An 18,984-nucleotide genomic window follows, 5' to 3' on the forward strand; every position below is an offset into this window, starting at 1 on the left:
CAGACGGCGGAGTCGACAGAACCAAAGTCATCTGTAAACACTGCCAAGTTGAATTGTCTTCTCAGCGTAGTAGTTCCAGTCTAAAATATCACTTAAAGGCAAAACACACAACTGATAGCAGCAAGTCATTCAAGGAAACAGACAGTGGAGCGAGGCTTCTACATAAAAACTACAGAAAGATGCTGATGTTAAAAGTGTGTTTGCACAACAAATGTTATGGCACTTTCATTCATATGGCAGCACATTTAAAATAAAACTAAATGCTAAAAGCTATACACTACTTTTGGATTCATTTTTGGATTTTGCATACAAATGCGATTAATCGTGATTAATCAGGAAAATCATGTGATTAATTAGATTAAACATTTTAATCGTTACCCAGCCCTAATGATAATAAAAGTGAAGAACTGAAGACGGAGCGGTAACGTCTGCGCCCTGGATGGAGCATGTCGTAGCAGAGGAACCAGCCGTCCACCCCCAAGCATGCAGGAAAAAAATTTGTTTTCTGAGTAAAACTCTGCCCTCGGTCCTTTATTGTCTGTGTGTTCTGAGCTTCTGTAGTTGGCCGTGCAACGTGGTGACGTTTTGGAGTTATAAAGGGCTCATTCTCGGATGATAAAAGCATTCTCACGCTCATGTTTCATTTACTTGATTTGGAATAAAATTGAAAACACTCTTTCTGAAGATATTTGTTTCTCAATTGTATTAGCAGTTTTTGACAATATTGTTGACGACTAGGAATGAAAACATTTGGATTTCTTTATCAAATCTGCCTGGAGCTTCCTCATGGAAAGAGCTGCATCAGACCTGATTTTGTTCAGTCGAGTCCAATATTCTCCTAATATTGTGCGAATGGTTTTAGTTTCCTCGTGCTTTGTCTTTCTTTTTCCCTTTTCTTTTCTTCCACTGGTCAGTCAGTGCTCGACTTTCCTGTGTTGGTGTTCGAAGTGTATGTTGCAGTCCTTCGACACACAGTAGGTCGGGGATCCATTATGGTCTGATCCAGTTATGTTGCGTGTTTGTGTGATGGGGAAGAGTTTCCAGCTTCTGCTTCTTCGGTGTGATCACCCTCATGGTCCTCAGCTTCCTTTTCCTGCCCTCCCCATGGCTCCCACTCCCCGGGCCCTACATCACTGTCTCCTCCGTTGTTAGGCCAGTGTTGGAGTGGAGGTCGACAGAAGTCCGTGGCCCCGGACAGCATGAAAAGCCTTCTCATTAATTCTGCAGAGAAAGACTCGATTACTGAGCTCCGGACCTCTTACTGCTGAGAACAGCCTTTCCCCACGCGCATTGATTTCTCCAGCTCTCTCAGCCCTCTCTCCTTCTCTGTCCAAGCCAGCTCAGCATGCACACACACACACACACACACACACACACACACACACACACACACACACACACACACACACACACACACACACTCCTCCACAGTGAATCATCTGAATATCATAATACAGTCCATGATGAATGCTAACTAGACAGCAGCTCCAGCATTGATTAATGAAGATACCGTGCTGGCTCACAACAGTGGAGCAGGCGCCTCACAGCCCAAACCACAGATAACTGTTCAGCGGGTATTAATCATGGTTAACCAGGCAGTATTTTCTTACACAACAAATGAAGAAGCTTATCGTGGATTTGGAGGTACAATGAGACCACCCCACACATTTCCTAATAGTGCACACCTACATGTGGTGCACAAGGTGGGCTTCTGGAGTGGCTTTAATTACGCACATATTTAACTCCGCACCAAACACAAGGCTGACCTTGCCTTTATGGCTGGTTGCTAACGCAGTAATTGTTTTCTTGTGTTTTTCTCCTTACTTTGCAGCCCCATTCAAAACGTACCATTTCGGTGTGGCAGCATGTTTGTGCTGATTTTCTGCACAAAAAGAAAATCTGATGACCTGCACAAGTGTGTCAGCAGAAACTGCCTATAGATTAAAGTGCTTTTCTATAACAAAAACCCAAGAATACCAGTTAACCCTCCTGTTGTCTTGCGGGTCAAAAGTGAGCCACTACCATGTTTATCTGTAGAAAAAGTTTTTCCAACTTGAAATTGTATGAATTTTCCTAAAGGGACCCCATCATTAGAAAAAGTCATACTTTATTATTTTTTTATGTTCGCCATGTGGGCTGTACAGGATACAAAAATTGTCTTATGGGTCATTTTTGACCCATGAATTATAAAAACATTTAAACACCAGAAAAAAGTTCACTGTTTTTTTCACTTTCAATATACTTAATTCAGAAGTAATTAGTTCACATTTATATAATAGCAATAATAAACCTTTATTATGTAAAAGAAAATTGAGAAAACAAGAAAACTGTTGGTCCGACTGACAGTTGGTTTGTGGTAAAAAAAAGAAAATAAAGTGTAATCCTGAAAACTGGTGATTCAGTCTTTTTGTATTGTGTAACAAAAAAACCATGATAAAAAATGTATTGAATTGAGTTGAATAGATAAATAACAGGTGGTTTCATCATACAAAATAGATTTTGGATTTAAAATCCAATTAAGTTGCTTTATTTGGGGGCTTTGGTAGGGCGGGTCATTTCTGACCCATAGGACAAGGGAGTAAACAGAATGTTAAGACCGCACAAGGGTTAAAGAATAAAAAAAAATAATGACATTTGCGAGCGATGCCCCACAGACCCGTGCGGAGGTGAAAGGAAATTGTTCAGGATATGGCTGATGATGGGAAGCGCTGCGTTTAGCAGGTATTACCATCACCGTTCCTAACGGCATCGGCTCAGAACTCGTAGAAAGTGACATTTCTGTCATTTCTGAGCTGATTTAATTCAGAATAATATGTGCAAAGGCAAACAACAGAAAGGAAGTAACGCTACGAACTCATCTTTTGGTTGATATGGGGCCAGCAAATATTTGGCAGCAAATGTTTGTCCCTGTGAGGGACCAAGCTTAAGTAAGGACAAAGGTGTTCAAAAAATGAGGAACAATTTCAATTTAATAGTTCAAAAATGAATAAATCCCAAAAAAATCAAATATGAATAACAATTAAATCATACAAAAAACAAATTTGGGCCCAACTAAAATGAGGTCAACTAATTGAACACTAAGAACACAACCAAAAAACTGACCTCCAAACAAAGAACCAAAGGCTGCTTAAATAGGGATGGAGTAACCTAAATCTGCCACATGAGGGAGCATAATAAAAGGGAAAAATGACTAAATTAGCTACAGCAAGATACAAAACAAATAAAGCAAAACTAACTTTAACTTAGCACAAATAATAAGTGAATGTTAAAGTGACAAAATTAAGGAACTAAGGCCAAATTTAACAAATAAAGTCCCCCCCCGCAGTCTTTTAGAAAGAGTGGTATGTTCCAGGCTTCCTCCTCCAGCTGATCTGAATTTGCAGCACCTCAAAGCAGAAGAACAAGTGTAAGTTAATCATTCAAAAAAATAATCTAAAATGCAAATATAGAATAAATAAATACTAACACGATGTGATGGTGGTAAGAGCATCCAGCACAGTCCCTTTCTGTCAGAAGTTATTCATTTCTTCTCATTATCTGTTTGTAATACGAGCAGAGGAGCACAGATTCGACTGACCTGTCTGTGGCCCCTGTCTAGGCCCCTCGCCCCTCACGGGTCTCCGGAGGAGCCTACATCTTTTCACACAGATCAGAAGGCTGCGTTCCATTTCTAATCTTGCATTCATATTTGTCTCACCAACCATTCTTGTGGCCTTGCAGGGGACCTCAAAACCTCGGGCTTTGTTTACTCTTTTCATTTTGTTAGAAATGTTTACTTTTGGAGTTGGATATAGAGACCCAGATTTATTAATAGGGGGTAAGTCGGTTTTTGCCCCTGGCCCTGTTGCATTTGTATTGATGGGAGTTTCTATTTCTGAGTGCCAAATTCCTGAGGGAGACCACTGAAACGGGTTACTGAGCTTTTCCCTGCTGAATACAAGATTTGTTTTACAGATTTTTACTTTTTTATGATCAAAACCTCTAATTTTCAATCACTTGACATGGCTGCAATCGTTGCCACGCTTAGGGCGAACAGGCGTTGCAACAAAGGGGGGGTGAAGAGTGTGTGGTTCTCAGTTCATGGAAATTTATCAACTCTGTCAGAGAAAACTGACGGCCAAGCTGCGTTACTTTTAAATGACGTGAGGAAAAACAAGACGATCTGGTATCTTAAAGGGATAGTTGGCCTCTTTTGACATGAAGCTGTATGACATCCCATATTAGCAATATCATTTATGAACATTTTCTTACCCCCTGCTGCGTCCTGTGAGCCGAGTTCCAGCCTCGTTTTGGCGTTGACGAAGGTAGTCCGGCTAGTTGGCTGGGGCCACAAAAATAAAGCGTTTTGCTTCTCAAAACAATATGCGTTCAAAAGAGTAATACATTTGCATCACAAAGTTGTTCATCCAGAAAAACTCAGACCTCACAATCACTTGGCTCTATTTTTGCCTCCCTTCATATCACTGCGTTCAGCCGCCTAGTGATAGCTGCACCTGTTACGGTGTTTACTGCTCGGTCTGCACAGTTTACACAGCAGGCAGTGATACGAAGGGAGAGAAAATAGCGCCAAGCGATTGTGAGGTCTGACTTTTTCTGGATGAACGATTTTGTGATGCAAATGTATCACTCTTTTGAACGCATATTGTTTTGAGAAGCAAGACGCTTTATTTTTTAAACCCCAGCCAACTAGCCGGACTACCTTCATCAACGCCAAAACTCAGCTGGAACTCGGCTCACAGGACGCAGCAGGGGGTAAGAAGATGTTCATAAAATATATTGCTAATATGGGATGTCATACAGCTTCATGTCAAAAGAGGCGAACTATCCCTTTAAAGCAGAAGGAGTCGTGCAACGCCCAGCTTTCATGCTTTTGCTTTGTTTTAAAGGACGCCGTTATTTCTGTAGCTGGGGTGTCATCTTCCACATTTTCACCTACTTTGTCCCTCAGTGCAGAGGAGGTAATGTTACCAAATGGTGGTTGTGTGTAATACAGCAGCATGTTTTTATCTACATGCCTTCATTGTTTGGAATCCTAAAAGTTTGGACAGACAGCTGCAGTGATACCTGTCTGTTTGGCATGTCCAAAACGTTCTCCTTATTATTGCTACGTAGCTGCGTATTTGGTTGAATGCCTTTTCCTTCACTTGTGCGGGCTGATTCTGAAGTCTCAGTTTAGTGAAGCTGAAGAGTGAAAGAGTCTAAAACCACTAATTTGCAGCCTTCTTATTATCAACCGGTCTGCTTGTTTGTGACTCCTGATAAACTGATTATTGTTGAAATGAGCTGTAAATCTGTGTGTAAATAAGGGAAGTTTTAGGGTGCCTAACCCCGAACTCTCCCACAGGTGTTGGTTATCATTTGAAACCACACAAAAATTTGCCTGGAATTGCCTTTTATGTTGAGACCCAATTTGTTGGCATTTTTCTGTTTGGTTCATTTGAAGCAGGAACTCATTGGCAAAGCAAACTTTAAAGATTTTATTCAAATTCTTCACAGTGTTTACCACGAGTTACACAGAATGCATTTTTAAGCGTGACCATGTTGTTTTTCATCGTAGTGCAAGACATTTCCTCCCTTCTCCTGACTAACTGAAGCCAGGTGTAACAAAGCTGTAGTTACATCTGCGTTCAGATCATTTTTCATGTTGAGATCCAAATATGATGTGCAATTAAAGCAGATTAGTTTGGGAGCGTTGAAAACCCTTAGTCCCAACCTGGGATTTGGCCACATCTATGGGATCAAACAGCGTACACACAGAGTCGTTATGAACTGCATCAACGGTAACAAGTTAACTGAAATACAAGGGTAGAAGAAGAAAAAAAGTAAAAATACAAGAACACACTCTTACTGTCTAATCTGCAAACTTCTGCCTAAACACCTCTTTGTTTGCAGGAACTCACTCCTTTCTGCTTTATTACGGTAGAGCTGGACAAAGTCCTCACCAGCTGCACTACATTATGATCATTAGGCTTTGAAAGGCATTACTCTATCATCCTCTGCAAGATGGGACTTTTATTCTGACCATAAACTGGAACAAGTATTATGTCTAAACCATCTTAGAAAGCAAGAATCTCTCTTTTTTTTAATTTTTTTAAACAATAACTTGGCATGGTATAAGCAATAAACTTTTATTTTTTTCAACTTGAATCAGAAAGCCAAAGACTGCTGCACACCGTGCAAAAGCTCTGCAGTGCTTACACTAGCTGCAAACTAAGCAGGACACTGCCCCCTAGTGGTGACACAGAGACTTGGAATAGAGCAGGCAGTTGGTGGAGCCACTTCAGGATTGCAGCATAAAACAAACAGTTACAAATTATAAATTTAATTCCCAACACCAGAAAAATAAATCACACAGAAACTTGGCACCCTCTCATTTTTAAATGTGCATTATAAATACAATGGTGACAAAAACCCAATTTTACATCCAGTATTCAAGTTAGGTTTATGCAGCAGGTGTGACAAACATCACAAGCCCTGTGGCCAGTGTGTACAAGTAAAGCTGTGGGAAAAAAAGGCTTTGGAAACAAGGCTGAGATCAATCTGAATTCATCCGTTAAGGCTGGTCGCTGTCACCTCTTCATTTGATTCCCACCGAAAAGTTTAATGCGTAAATTGTTTAATCTTTGAAAGCTTAAAAGTGTATTTTAGTTTATTTACAGCAGCTGGTGGTGACCATCAGAGGATTGCTTGTTGTTGTTAGTCGAGCTAACAGGAGTGAACTGGCTGCTTGTGGGTAAGGGACATTATTGCAGATTTTACGTGAGGAAATATTTATATAATATGATGTTTCACGTCTAATTTATTCAAGAAGTTTGTTATTAAGTGCTCTCCATCTTTTTTTTCTCCCAGCTGCTCAAAAACTAATCCTACACAGATCATATGTACCATATATATATATATAAGGCATTTACACAAACAGAATAACTTCCTGAATCTCTTCTTCTGTTCTCTATCGGTAACACTCAAATGTCTTATTAGGCTGGTGCCTGAAGCAGAGTATTCATTATGCAGTGCTCCACCAAAATTATCTGTTCTTATTAAATAAAACTTCTCGTGGATTTTGAAATAGCAAATGGAGAATAAAGGACTCTTTTCTCAAATTTTTCAATTAAGTACAGCGTGTTTCCCGCTGAAATGGACGAGCTTCCACTGAAAGACTGACCTCTAAACTTGGGGGACGTGTTTAACTACACTTTAATGTTAACTGTGAATATGTGGACAATTCCGTGAATTTGAATGTTTCTCCCAAATCGACTCAAAACTACTTGTTTATTGGAGCATATGGAGCATTCCTCCATGCTGTGTTTGCTTTGGTGGCAGATTTTCTGCTGTTCAGTACCAGAGCACTGTGACAGGGCTGTAATCTGGTGCCTTGTGACTTATCTTAATATCTACAGAAACTGGCATGGACACAGTAACACTCATGGTGTGAATATGCGTCATGTTGTCTGCATCATAGAAGGAGAGCGTGTTGGAAGAGCGGCTCAGGTAAATTCCAATCTTTCCAGGTTTGTTTTCAAATCTTAGCTCTGTGGTTGTATTGTTAACGGAGGCGACATATTTTAGATATTTATATTCAAGGAAATGATCTTTTATCCCAAGTGCCCAATACTCTCTGTTTCCAACTTCTATTTCCCAGTAATGCTGCGCTGAAGTGAACGCACTGACACCCGATGCATGATATCTAACTGAGGCTGCACTACTGTTTATAACGGGATCAAAAGAAGTCTGAGCTGTGTACGGGCTTCCAAACCCTGAAGGCATGCCAGCAGTCTGTGACGAACCAAAACGACTTATTCTGGGTCCTCCACCAAAAGCACTTGTCTGCTTGGAACCAAATCCAAATGGACTGGCTTGTGATGAGGCTACTGAACCAAATGCCATTGAATGGGCTTGGTTAGTTTTGGGTTTACAATACAAACTCCGCCCATCATCAGACACAACCACATCCGGACTGTGGCTTTTGATAGTGAGCCGTTCTGCCCGGGGCTGGATCACCTGAAGCATCTCCTTCCACACAAAGAACTGCAGGTGGCTTTCATAAGGCTCCAGTGAGAGAGAGGAGTTCACCACCTGGAGCTGGTTAGCTCTTGGCCTGAGGAACTGCTCTGGGGTCGTCATGCTGCTGCTGTCGGTCCAGCTCTTTAAGAACCTCTCTGAGTCTGTGATTTTCAGAACAGAGCTAGCTTTGGCCTCCAGCTCTCTGCTCTCAGACAGAGCTGCTTCAATGGCGTTTAAGGCCTCAGCCATTTTACCAACACCGTCTTTCTCTTTGCACTTCAGCTCATTCTTTATCTCATCTTCTCTCTTTTTGAGAAAGCGGTACATCTCCTCAAACTGACTGCTGATTTGGGTCATCAGCTGCTGGGACCTCTCTTTGGTTTTTGTTATTTCGTCCTTCTGTGTGTTGGCTAGACTTTCAGTAGCACTGATGTCACCAGCAGCTTGTTGCAGAAACATCTCTAACTCCTTCCTCACTGATGCAGCTGCTTCCCCGACTGGTTTAAACTTGTGTCCTTCGTGTCTGACTCCGTCTCTGCAGATGATGCAGGCCAGCTGCTGATCTGTGACGCAGAACAGCTTCAGCTTTTCTTCATGCTCAGGGCACAGTTCGGTTTTCTGTAAAGAGAGAACACATGACAAATAAAGACAATTTTTTTAAAATAAGAATAAGATAAAACATTATTACATAATAATATATTACGTAATATTACGTTTTTCTAAATGTTGCTAAATGGCGCTCATGCCTGAACGGTTTCAGGAGAGTCTATCTTTGAGCCAGAGTCGAGTGTACCATGAACACAGAGTTCCTGTAATATTGTTTCAACAAAGTTTGATGCAGAGTTCACCACAAAGCGAACAGCTCAACATACCAAACACTGTTTGAAAAAAATCGAGTCAGCACTGAATGAATAAAAGGAACGCTTTGTAGCCCCGAACCACAATTATTTTCTAACCCCCGACTACGTGATGTTATTTTCTAAAGCCAACCAGAAAGTGATGCTTACAGGACACAATATTCCATCCATCCATCCGGACACAATATGAGCTGGAAAATTATGTTTGCAATATGACCCATATTGAGGAGCATGAACAAACAACTTTTTCGATTGTTTCAGCTGGCGGACCTGCTGTCTGGTAACTCTTCTTCCATCAGCTTATAACTGTGTCAGATGGCGTTTGTTCTGCATCTGTTGTTGTGCTTTTACAATTTCTTCCTTCAGGTTACCAAATCTAAAGTCTATAGACTCTCTAAAACTCAGACCAAATACCAAGAGAGAACTCAAAGCTACTCTTTAAAGATAATTGATGAACACGGGTCTAACAGGTTTCCTCTTAACACATGACAGCACCAGGCCTCTGTCTGTCCATAACAAGTGTCTATACTGTTATACTGCAGCTTATTATTGAGCTGTACACTTAGAAAATAAAAAACACTTTGAATAAAGGGAATTATGTATTTAGTTTAACATTGCAGCTTCTAAATTATGGGTATAGTTTACACTGTTTTCATGTAAAACTCACTTTCTACTTTTGACTCGCGACCACTTATGTGTCAGATTAGGTTTGTGCTTCATGATTTGGCTTTACAGTGTTCTGTTTCTCATCTTATCCTGTAGTTTGATTTTGAAACATGCCTGTACTTTGGATTCAGTCAGCCTGATCCCGGGTGAGTTTCAAAACTTAATCATATTTTAACTACTGATTTTATCTATTGTTCTTATTTCTTTCTTTTTTGTTCAAAATTTAAATGATGCTTTTTATTTCTACTGTTTTAATGTCTCTGTAAAGCACTTTGAATCACCTTGTTGTTGAATTGTGCTGTACAAATAAACTTGCCTTGCCTTGGTGTGTGCGTGTATTTGGACTTGGTTTAGCAAATAAAGCTCGCTATTTGCTTTTGTAACTAATGCTGCCATATTTTTTTAGGTCCTCTGAGGCAGGAATCTGACAACTGATACAAAATGTCCAAGTTAATAGTTTTAGCATTAGAAACTGTTATATTTTTAAAAATCAAAACCCAAAAGTTGTCACTTAAAGGGATCTGAATACTTAAGAGAATGTGGAGTCACTTTTTTGGTGAGTTGTAGTGTAGGCTGTTGGGGGGAAATTATGTTTATTTTCCTTTAAAATCAAATTGCAGCAAGATAAAGCACTGAAACAAGGGTGGACTCTGAATATTTTTTTAACCAACTGAATGTTTACCACACGCTTTTAGCCTTCCACGATATTAAAGCATCATAATGCTGAGCTCACAAATGCAATGTCATTTTTGGAACTTCTATTTTTAAACAAAAGAATTACCTACAAAGAAACACCAGAGAGAACCAAAACCATTTTTTTTTAGCAAAGTTTGTGGTTACACTGTTAAGAACAGAGCTATACAAATAAATTAAATAATTTTTTGGTTTATTTACCTATTAAATATCAATCTAATGCGAGATGAATGGTATAAACTTGCATTTACTTAATGCAGTTTTCTGTAAATCATACATACAGGGCATACTGTTTGAATTCTGGTGCTGTATCTATGAACACAAAGTTTTAGCCCTTATGTTTGCAGACAGGGCAAAACCTCCTTGCACTTATTTTACTGAGACATTACGAATAAAGAGTAAACCCAGTCTTCTTCTTCTTCTTCAGGTAAACTCAGCCACATATCCACCAGTCATGGCACAAATCTGCATTTTCCCTGCAGCTTTATGCCACATCTGGCTCTGGCAGCACTTGCTGCCGTCTATTAAAAGCCAACTAATGGCATATTTGGGCACATCTGGCCTAAAACCTCATAAACATGTGGCCTTGTCTTGCCCCCTGGAACACTTGCCAGTGCCATAACTGAGCCATGAGTGCCAAAAGTAGCCCAATTGGGTCCAAATGTGTGTGCTTTCTGGGCAAGGTCTGACAGAAAATGATAAACTTTTATCAGCTGATACGGGGGTCCTGACTCGGGAATCCTCCAGGCTCAGCGACTGATAAGGAGTCATGTTGATATCATGTTGCTGTTGTTGTTTCATGTTATTTCTTTCTGCAACCGATAAAACAGCCCAAAAACAATAATGTAAATAAAATAAGACACGTGCTTTTACTAATGGCTATTTATTTTATTTTATTTATTTATGTATGTATATATATATGTGTGTGTGTGTGTGCATATGTCTGTTTGTGTGTATGTGCTAGGGTGGGGTGGGGATGGGGGCTGCTTTTAAACATGTATAGCACTTTGTGCTACATTTTTAATGTATGAAAAGTGCTTTATAAATAAAGTTTGATTTGATTTGAAATCATGTCTGCCGTGCGCTTCATTTATGTAGATTGATTCAATTTCATCTCATTGTTTCTGAGAGAACTGAAATAACTGAACATTTTTCACTTTTATTTTGCATTTATTTTATGTTTGCCTGCTATTTCAGCAATTTAATGAGTCACTACAGACAGCTGAGCAGCAATTTAATGGATTCCGCGTTGCTGTTTCTTAACTATCTGGCTGTAATCTGAGAGTAATGCATTTCTTTGAAGTGTCTCTGTCTTTGCTTCTCTTTCTCCATTTGCCATGTAGTTCATTTCAGACTCTGATGGCTAACACATTACACATATACAGTGTTGGGAGTAACGGCGTTTAAGTGTAACGGCGTTATTTTTCCAGTAACGGAGTAATCTAATTAATTACTTTTCCCATCGTTACAACGCCGTTATCGTTACTGAGAATATAAAGTGGCGTGTTACTACAATTTGGTTGTAGGCTTTCGGCTACACATCAGCTGCATGCTGCCTGGAGAGAGCAGGGGTGGGGATGAAGACACTGTTGCAAATGCGATGATGATTGGCTGTGTGGGCGGATGCCCTGCTCACGCTGTCTCACTGCACGCGCTGACAACTACTACTAAACACACACGAGACAGCGACAATGGCGACGAGCCAGGGAAGTTCAAAGGTAGCGTTCTCTAACTGGAAGTACCGGCACTACCTCTCACTCGTGGAGATAAAAGCAAGAACGTGTAACATGCACGCTATGCCCAGGGAAAAAAACTTTATCCACGTCTGCCTCAAGTAACTCAAATCTAATGAAGCACCTTACATCAACCCATGCGAATATGAAGCACTTGTTGCTTCTGCAGCTGCTAACCCAACCCCAAGCCTAAATGCAGCCAGCATGAGCCCCAGCGAAGGAGGCGGAGCCACTCGAAAACAAACAACACTCGATTTTTCGGGTCAGAAACAGGTGACCACCATCACCATTTTATATTCAATATTTATGTTTTTATTTCTATGCATCATATGGCAGGCTGCAATCTATTGAGTTCAAATAAATACCGAATGTTCTAAATGACTGTATTTAGTGTTTTTATTCTTCAATCAGTTAATATAAACATATTTGATGTTAAGGATGTTATAGAACGTAACAGCGTTATAGAACATAAAAAATAACGCCACAGTTACTTTGCTGAGTAACTAATTACTTTTACAATGTGGTAACTGAGTTACTAACTCAATTACTTTTTGGGAGCAGTAACTAGTAACTGTAACTAATTACTTTTTAAAAGTAAATTGACCAACACTGTATACGCATAATGAAACCAAATAAGAATTTAAATTTTGCCAAAAGCTATCCCTGACTGGGAATTATCACCAATACACAAGCTGTTACACGACCTCCACTCCGTGGGAGCAGCTAAAGTGAACGAGCCCGTATGTGTGTATCAATGAGGATCATCATACCTCTGCTGTCTCAGTTCCTTGCGCCTTCTTTACCGTCTTCCTTTCTTTGGCCTTTTCAGCGAGACTTTTCAGAATGAGGCTGGTCGGGAGACACTTTGCTTCGGTCGCTACATCTGTCCGACACTGCGGACACTGCTGCTGTGTGTTCAGCACAGCTGCGATACACTTTCTGCAGAAAGAGTGTCCGCAGGGGAGAGTCACTGGATCGGTGAAGATAGCCAAACAAACAGAACAAGTCAGATCTTCTGAGTATGAAAGAGACGCCATGGCTTCTGCCTTCCTCTCAGGCTGCTCTGCCAGCGAGAGTGACTTTGAATTATTTTGATCGGTGACTTTCAGTTTTTTTTGGAAATGCCACACCCAGTTTTATGCCTACTGTAGGAGTCATGCCAAGTTTTCATGTTTATCCAAAATAATAACATCACAAGTAAGATTACAGGTCAATATGCCGAACAGCTACCTATATAAACTGTAATCTTTTTCTGTTCAGACATGTTTGCTGCAAACATACACTGAAAAAAGTGACTTTTTGGTGAAGTAAACTCTATTAGAGTAACTGTCATAATTTCTACCTTGTATTTTTAAGATTCAGTAAGAACTAGAGCTTCTTAAGTAAAATTAAACATTTTATTTACGTAATACATGAATTATGGGGAAGAGTAAGTTTTACTTAGGTTTCCTCATACAATTTAAATGTTTAATAGTTGTATGTACATAAACCTAGAAATATTACATAAACTTTACTCTGAAAGTGTATCGTTAAAATCTACTAAGTTACTTCATAACAGCAAATATAGGTGGAAAATACAGGTGGAAATTAGCATTTCCTGCTATAACCTGGTACAAAGCATCTTTCCTCATGGTCAATGTTTATTGTACACTGTCCCTGTTCAAATAAAAACATACCATACCATACCAAATACTACAGATATATCAAATTTACTTAAAATTTTGAGTAAAATGAAAAACAAGTAGACTTTACTTAATTTGTTTAAATAAATATAACTTAAAACTTTGATGTAATTAAGTAAACGTTACCTAATATCTTCAAAACTGTTATGTTTTATTGCTGGAAAAATTTACTTGATATTGGCAAGTGTTACTTGATATTGAAGCATTAAATATTACTTAAATCATTTGAGTGCAAATACTTACAAAGGGTTTTTTAAGTAAATCTTAACGAGTTGGCATCCGATTCAGCATAAAGGGCCATTTCACTTCATTTTTTGCATTTTGATCGGCCAAAAAAGGGTCCTGTATGGAAACTACATTACTTAGACAGCTCAAATCTGGCTGGAATTATTCTAAAGAGGTTTTAGATTAATTAAAACCTTGTTTGTGATTTGTGAAACCCTTTTCTGATTTGTGAAAATGCAGAACAGGGCCATTTTACTGCATTTTTGTTATTCTGCTCACCCTAAACAGGGTCCTGTATGGAAACTACATTACTTAGACTGCTCAAATCTGGCTGGAATTATTCTAAAGAGGTTTTAGATTAATTAGAACCTTGTTTGTGATTTGTGAAACCTTTTTCTGATTTGTGAAAATGCAGAACAAGGCCATTTTACTGCATTTTTGTTATTCTGCTCACCCTAAACAGGGTCCTGTATGGAAACTACATTACTTAGACTGCTCAATTCTGGCTGGAATTATTCTAAAGAGGTTTTAGATTCATTAAAACCTTGTTTGTGATTTGTGAAACTTTTTTCTGATTTGTGAAAATGCAGAACAGGGCCATTTTTACTGCATTGAGAAGCAGGGTGTGAAATAATAAAACATGTTAGCCTAACGAGAAAGGAAAAGTTTGTAATTGTCACAGACTGCTCGGGTTTGGAAAAGCCTACTCCGTGTCAAATGTCCATCCTCGATTAATTCAATTAAAAGTAGACAAATGAAAATTACAGAATAATGCAGCAGATGTGCCAGAATCAACAGCGTGGCCGCAGGTGGGAGTGACAGTCTAGCTGTGTCCACGTAAAGTGGAAGCCTACTCCAGATGTGAAAAACACAGCGATTCGTCAAAACTAAATTCTATAAATCTTAGGACCAATCACCATTTTCATTGCTTGTTACGGACCCAGATACACCGTCACACTGTCCTTCCACGAGTAGAACAGAAAACACTGGTTGTCGATTAGCCTACCTTCCAGGATCTTGCCATGGTTCACATTACAGATAGCTAGTAATCCACAACACGACAGGCAACCCGAAAACATCAAGTAGCCCAGGACGTTAGTGTCTCCCCTGTAGCATGACATGAAGTAATCCATTTTAATCCGACAGAATCGTCACAGAGTCCACAGGGTTCCTACAGGTTTCTTTAAGTCAAATTTAAGTCTTTTTAAGACCTTTTTAAGACCATTTATAAAAAAAATAATACCTATTTCACGGCCTATTTCACAGACCTACCGGCAAAGAAAAACTTTTTTTTTTTTTTTCAATTTGTTCATTTATTTCTCAAACTAAAGTGTGGACTGTGTGAAGCTTTGATGAAACATTGCAGTAGTAGTAAACGCTACACCACAGCACAGACACAGAACACAGACAACAAGCCAAACAGAGGTGTGAAAAATCAAGGCAAATCTCAGCAGAAAACCAGAAAGTTTAACTGACACAGTTAAGTTGTTTTTTAACATTGGTTCTGTTAGCTAGCTCCTTATTCCTTGCTGGGAATATGGGGAGTAGAGAGAACTATAAACAATCAAAATCAACTAAAAAAATATTAATAATAAATAGAATTAAAGATCACAGTCAATGCCTATGCTCTGCACTCTTCGCAGCGATCTCTTTGTCAAGGAGAGCCAGTTCTGCCAACTTCTCCTTGTAGCCTTTGCGTAGGATGTTGGACCTGGTGATCAGGTCAGCCATCTTGCTCTCTGCCTTCCCTTCAGCCTCATCAGCCAGCCTGTCTGCATCCCTAACCAGACCCTCAGACACCTCCTGTATGCGTCTCCTCTTCACCCTCAGCTCCTGTAGACAGTCCTCTGCCTCCTTCCTCTTGAGAGCCAGGTCTTTTGTCTCCCTATCCTTTCTTTTAGTCTCAAGATGAGTACGATACCTTGTTCTTGCTCTGGCTACACTTTCCAGTAGTGGTTTACTGAGTGGAACCTGGGTATCGGGTTGGGAAAAGAGAACCAGAGTCAGTGACAAACACAAGAGACCAACTATGTTGATTCTATCAACTTTTAAGTAAACAGCATATTACTAGTCCAGATAGGGGTCATCTTACCTTGGTAACACCTCCATGTTGTATGATGTAGTCACACACCAGTCTCCGTGTGACCACAGTGTCCTCCTCAAAGTTATCTGACTCCACCTCTTTATTGATGGAGAATCCACGTTCAACCGTAGCTTGGCCATGGGATAGGATGAGCAGCTTCTTACAGAAGGCCCACAGCTCTGGATAAGGCTCCATGGCGCTGCTCAGGAAGATGTCCAGCCTCTTCTGCATGGGAAGAAAGGAGAGGAAGTCCTCACTCCGGCTCTCCAAGGACAGGAGACTGTCAAACTGCTGCAGTATGACATCCCCTATGACAAAACAGATGAGAAAAACATTGATAACACATTGGGCATTACCAGCAAATCAGATTGAGTATAAATTCATGTGTAGCCTATAATTTGCCTCTATTATTCCTACCCGCAGAAGTATCAGTTAGCTGTTTGTCCTGGAGAAACCTCTGAACCAGCCCTTTCATATGATTCCTGCATCTTTCTGGTTCTCTGTACATTACTGATGGATCCAGGCACACCATCTGCCTAACAGTCAGATACTTGAGGGGGCTCTTGTCCTGCACTTTCCTGATGATGTTGCACAGTCCCTGCATGCACTCTCTCTTTAACTCTAGCACCCTGAGCTCTGCACCTTTGATGCTCTAGAGAGTGAGAAATTAGCCATGAATCTAGAACATGTCATCAATGACCTGGTTCAGCCTAACCATTTGTAAAATGATCTTTTGAAAACATCCCACTACCTTAAGGACTGACTCTGCACCTAAACCAATGCCGATGTCTTGTGGGCTGAGCCAGATGGTCTTGTCTGTGACATCCAGTTTGGGCAGCTGCAGGGCAGTGATATCGTGGAGGACATCTCTCTTTATGAAGCGTCTGAGTAGACTCTGTAAACAGATAAACTCAAAAATGTCTGGTGCGGCCCATTAATCACCAACATCAAATTGTCTGATGATGATGCACAATGTAGCCACTATTTTTTACACATCCTAACCACAAACTGCATATTGTCAAAATGTATCAATTGAGCCCAATCAGTGGTTATTATAATGTTAAGTAAATTATTACCATCATCAACTCAGTCAGGTCCTTGGGGAGGAATGGGAGCACAGGCTCATCTGTCTGATATTTTTTCAGGAAGGGAGTGAAGGTCCTGGCAAGTGCTGCATAGAACTGCAATTTGGCCAAGATGAGTGGATCCTTTGAGACAGAACATTTCAACTTAGCCATATATTACATAAATTATGATAAGACCACACCACCACCAGGGTTAGGACACAGTCACAGACCTATTCACAGCATTTAAGAAGGGCCTACCTGTTCCAGGGTTCGAGAGTCTCTTTGTTTTCACAGCTTCCATGTACAGGAGAAGTGATGGCCAGACTGCCAGGGCTCTCTCCACAACCGGAAGGTTCTCTACCCAACGATGGGCACAGAAAGACAGGGGGAACACACTGGACTTGGTTACGGTGATGTAATCCTCTCTCCTGGCAGGCACATTGTGAAACAATGTGTGCATTGCTCTCAGCAACTTGTCCAGCTGCCATGCAGTGAACCCACACTTGAAAGCGTTGTGTAGTGTGTGTAGGCCACAGCTCCCCACACAAACGAGCTGAACACCTGAAAGTTTCATTGCAAACTTGATATTAGAAACCAAATTCTCTGTAGCACTTTGAAATTGTTTATTTAATGTAAAGTGTAGTACAAATAAAATACATTTCTATAATTACTAATGGATCACATACACACTCACCCACACACAGTACTAGCATTATAAACTACTCACCTCCGTACTGCTCAGCTTGATCTTTCTGGAAAAGGTCAAAGAGCTTCCAGTTCACATTGGGCCCATCCATTGAAATGGACACCAAGTCCCTCAGGTTCAGTTTGTCCATGCATTCCTGAAAAAAAGGGCTGCATTTGATTACTCAAGATAAGAGGACTAGATGAGCAGTACATATTGTTAGACACGCTCACACTATAATGCACAGTTGTGTACGTGGGTCAGTGATGTTTTAGAATTTCAAAAGAGTAACAAAAAAAGAAAATAAATCAATTCCAACATTTTTTGAGTAGCCTACATGACACATCTGTTCACCTGTGCATCTGCGCTATGAAAAAGACCTTTCAGACGATCATTTAAGCAATGCATTCTACTTGTATTAACAACATTCTTTCTTTAAGTGATTAGAATTTTTATAGTGATTGTTTTTCATGTATGTTATATGTTTATCGCTTTGGATAAAAGCATCTGCCAAGTACAGTATATACATAAACATAAACACATAAACATAAAATATAAACATTGATAAGGTAGGTACCTAATTCATCATGTGTCATTGGTTTTACAGGGCGGTGTATGCCCAAAAAATTATATCAATTAATTGAGAAAGATTTAGAGTAAAAAAGGTTATGCTTACTTTGAGATGTGACAGCAGGTCTTGGGCAGTGGAATGTCCCATAAACTGGGAGCCCAGATATCTGGACTGAACCCGTCCCTCGTCCCAGAAGCGGACATGCACATCCAGCTGTTTGTTTTTTGTGGTTTCGTTGAGGCTCTCATCGAACATAATAACGAACGGTGATTTGTTGACCTTGGACACCAGTTCCTCTTTAATAAACACAGCTAAACCAAACTTGGCTATGTACGCCGTTTTGTCGGGACCACAAGTAATTGTGGCAGCGATGTCGGAATCGGGAAACATGCATTTAAACAATTCCGAAATACCCTCGTTTCCATTATACGAATGGTGTTTGGCGATTGTGTTCAGAGTCCACAACACCTCTGCTTTCATGGTTGGTGTGGACCCAAAAGCTGTGCGCAGATCTACTCTGCTTGCGGTGACGGTCATAACTGGAGGGGCTGTGCTAGTAGTTGGCTGGTTAACGTCATCTGCTAGCTCAGATACATTTAAAGCTAACTGGCTAGCGTTGGCCGGTTGAAACACCCCGGCGATGGAAGGAGTTTGATTCTTCGCTTTCATATTTTCCATGTGCTTGGAGGACTTGGCGTGAGCCTTCAAGCCCATGGTACCA

The 18,984-nt window shown here is 40.2% G+C and overlaps 2 protein-coding genes across 2 annotated transcripts; both read right to left on the reverse strand.

The window, feature by feature from the left end:
* Window positions 1-5,462: 5,462 nt before the first annotated feature.
* Window positions 5,463-13,038, reverse strand: LOC142390625 (nuclear factor 7, ovary-like). The gene is made up of 2 exons (XM_075476208.1): window positions 12,721-13,038; window positions 5,463-8,619 (listed from the first exon to the last, which is right to left on the reverse strand). Exons 1-2 carry the CDS (start codon window positions 12,985-12,987, stop codon window positions 7,333-7,335), a joined length of 1,554 nt encoding a protein of 517 aa, XP_075332323.1. The 5' UTR covers window positions 12,988-13,038; the 3' UTR covers window positions 5,463-7,332.
* Window positions 13,039-15,235: 2,197 nt separating this feature from the next.
* LOC142390192 (uncharacterized) lies at window positions 15,236-17,353 on the reverse strand. The gene is made up of 6 exons (XM_075475581.1): window positions 17,266-17,353; window positions 17,017-17,148; window positions 16,692-16,835; window positions 16,358-16,592; window positions 15,950-16,248; window positions 15,236-15,828 (listed from the first exon to the last, which is right to left on the reverse strand). The coding sequence occupies exons 2-6, from the start codon at window positions 17,020-17,022 to the stop codon at window positions 15,472-15,474; spliced, it is 1,041 nt and encodes a 346-aa protein (XP_075331696.1). The 5' UTR covers window positions 17,023-17,148; window positions 17,266-17,353; the 3' UTR covers window positions 15,236-15,471.
* Between the last annotated feature and the right edge of the window lie 1,631 nt (window positions 17,354-18,984).

The sequence above is a fragment of the Odontesthes bonariensis genome, chromosome 10 (genome assembly GCF_027942865.1).
Source record: "Odontesthes bonariensis isolate fOdoBon6 chromosome 10, fOdoBon6.hap1, whole genome shotgun sequence".
NCBI classification, from domain to species: domain Eukaryota; kingdom Metazoa; phylum Chordata; class Actinopteri; order Atheriniformes; family Atherinopsidae; genus Odontesthes; species Odontesthes bonariensis.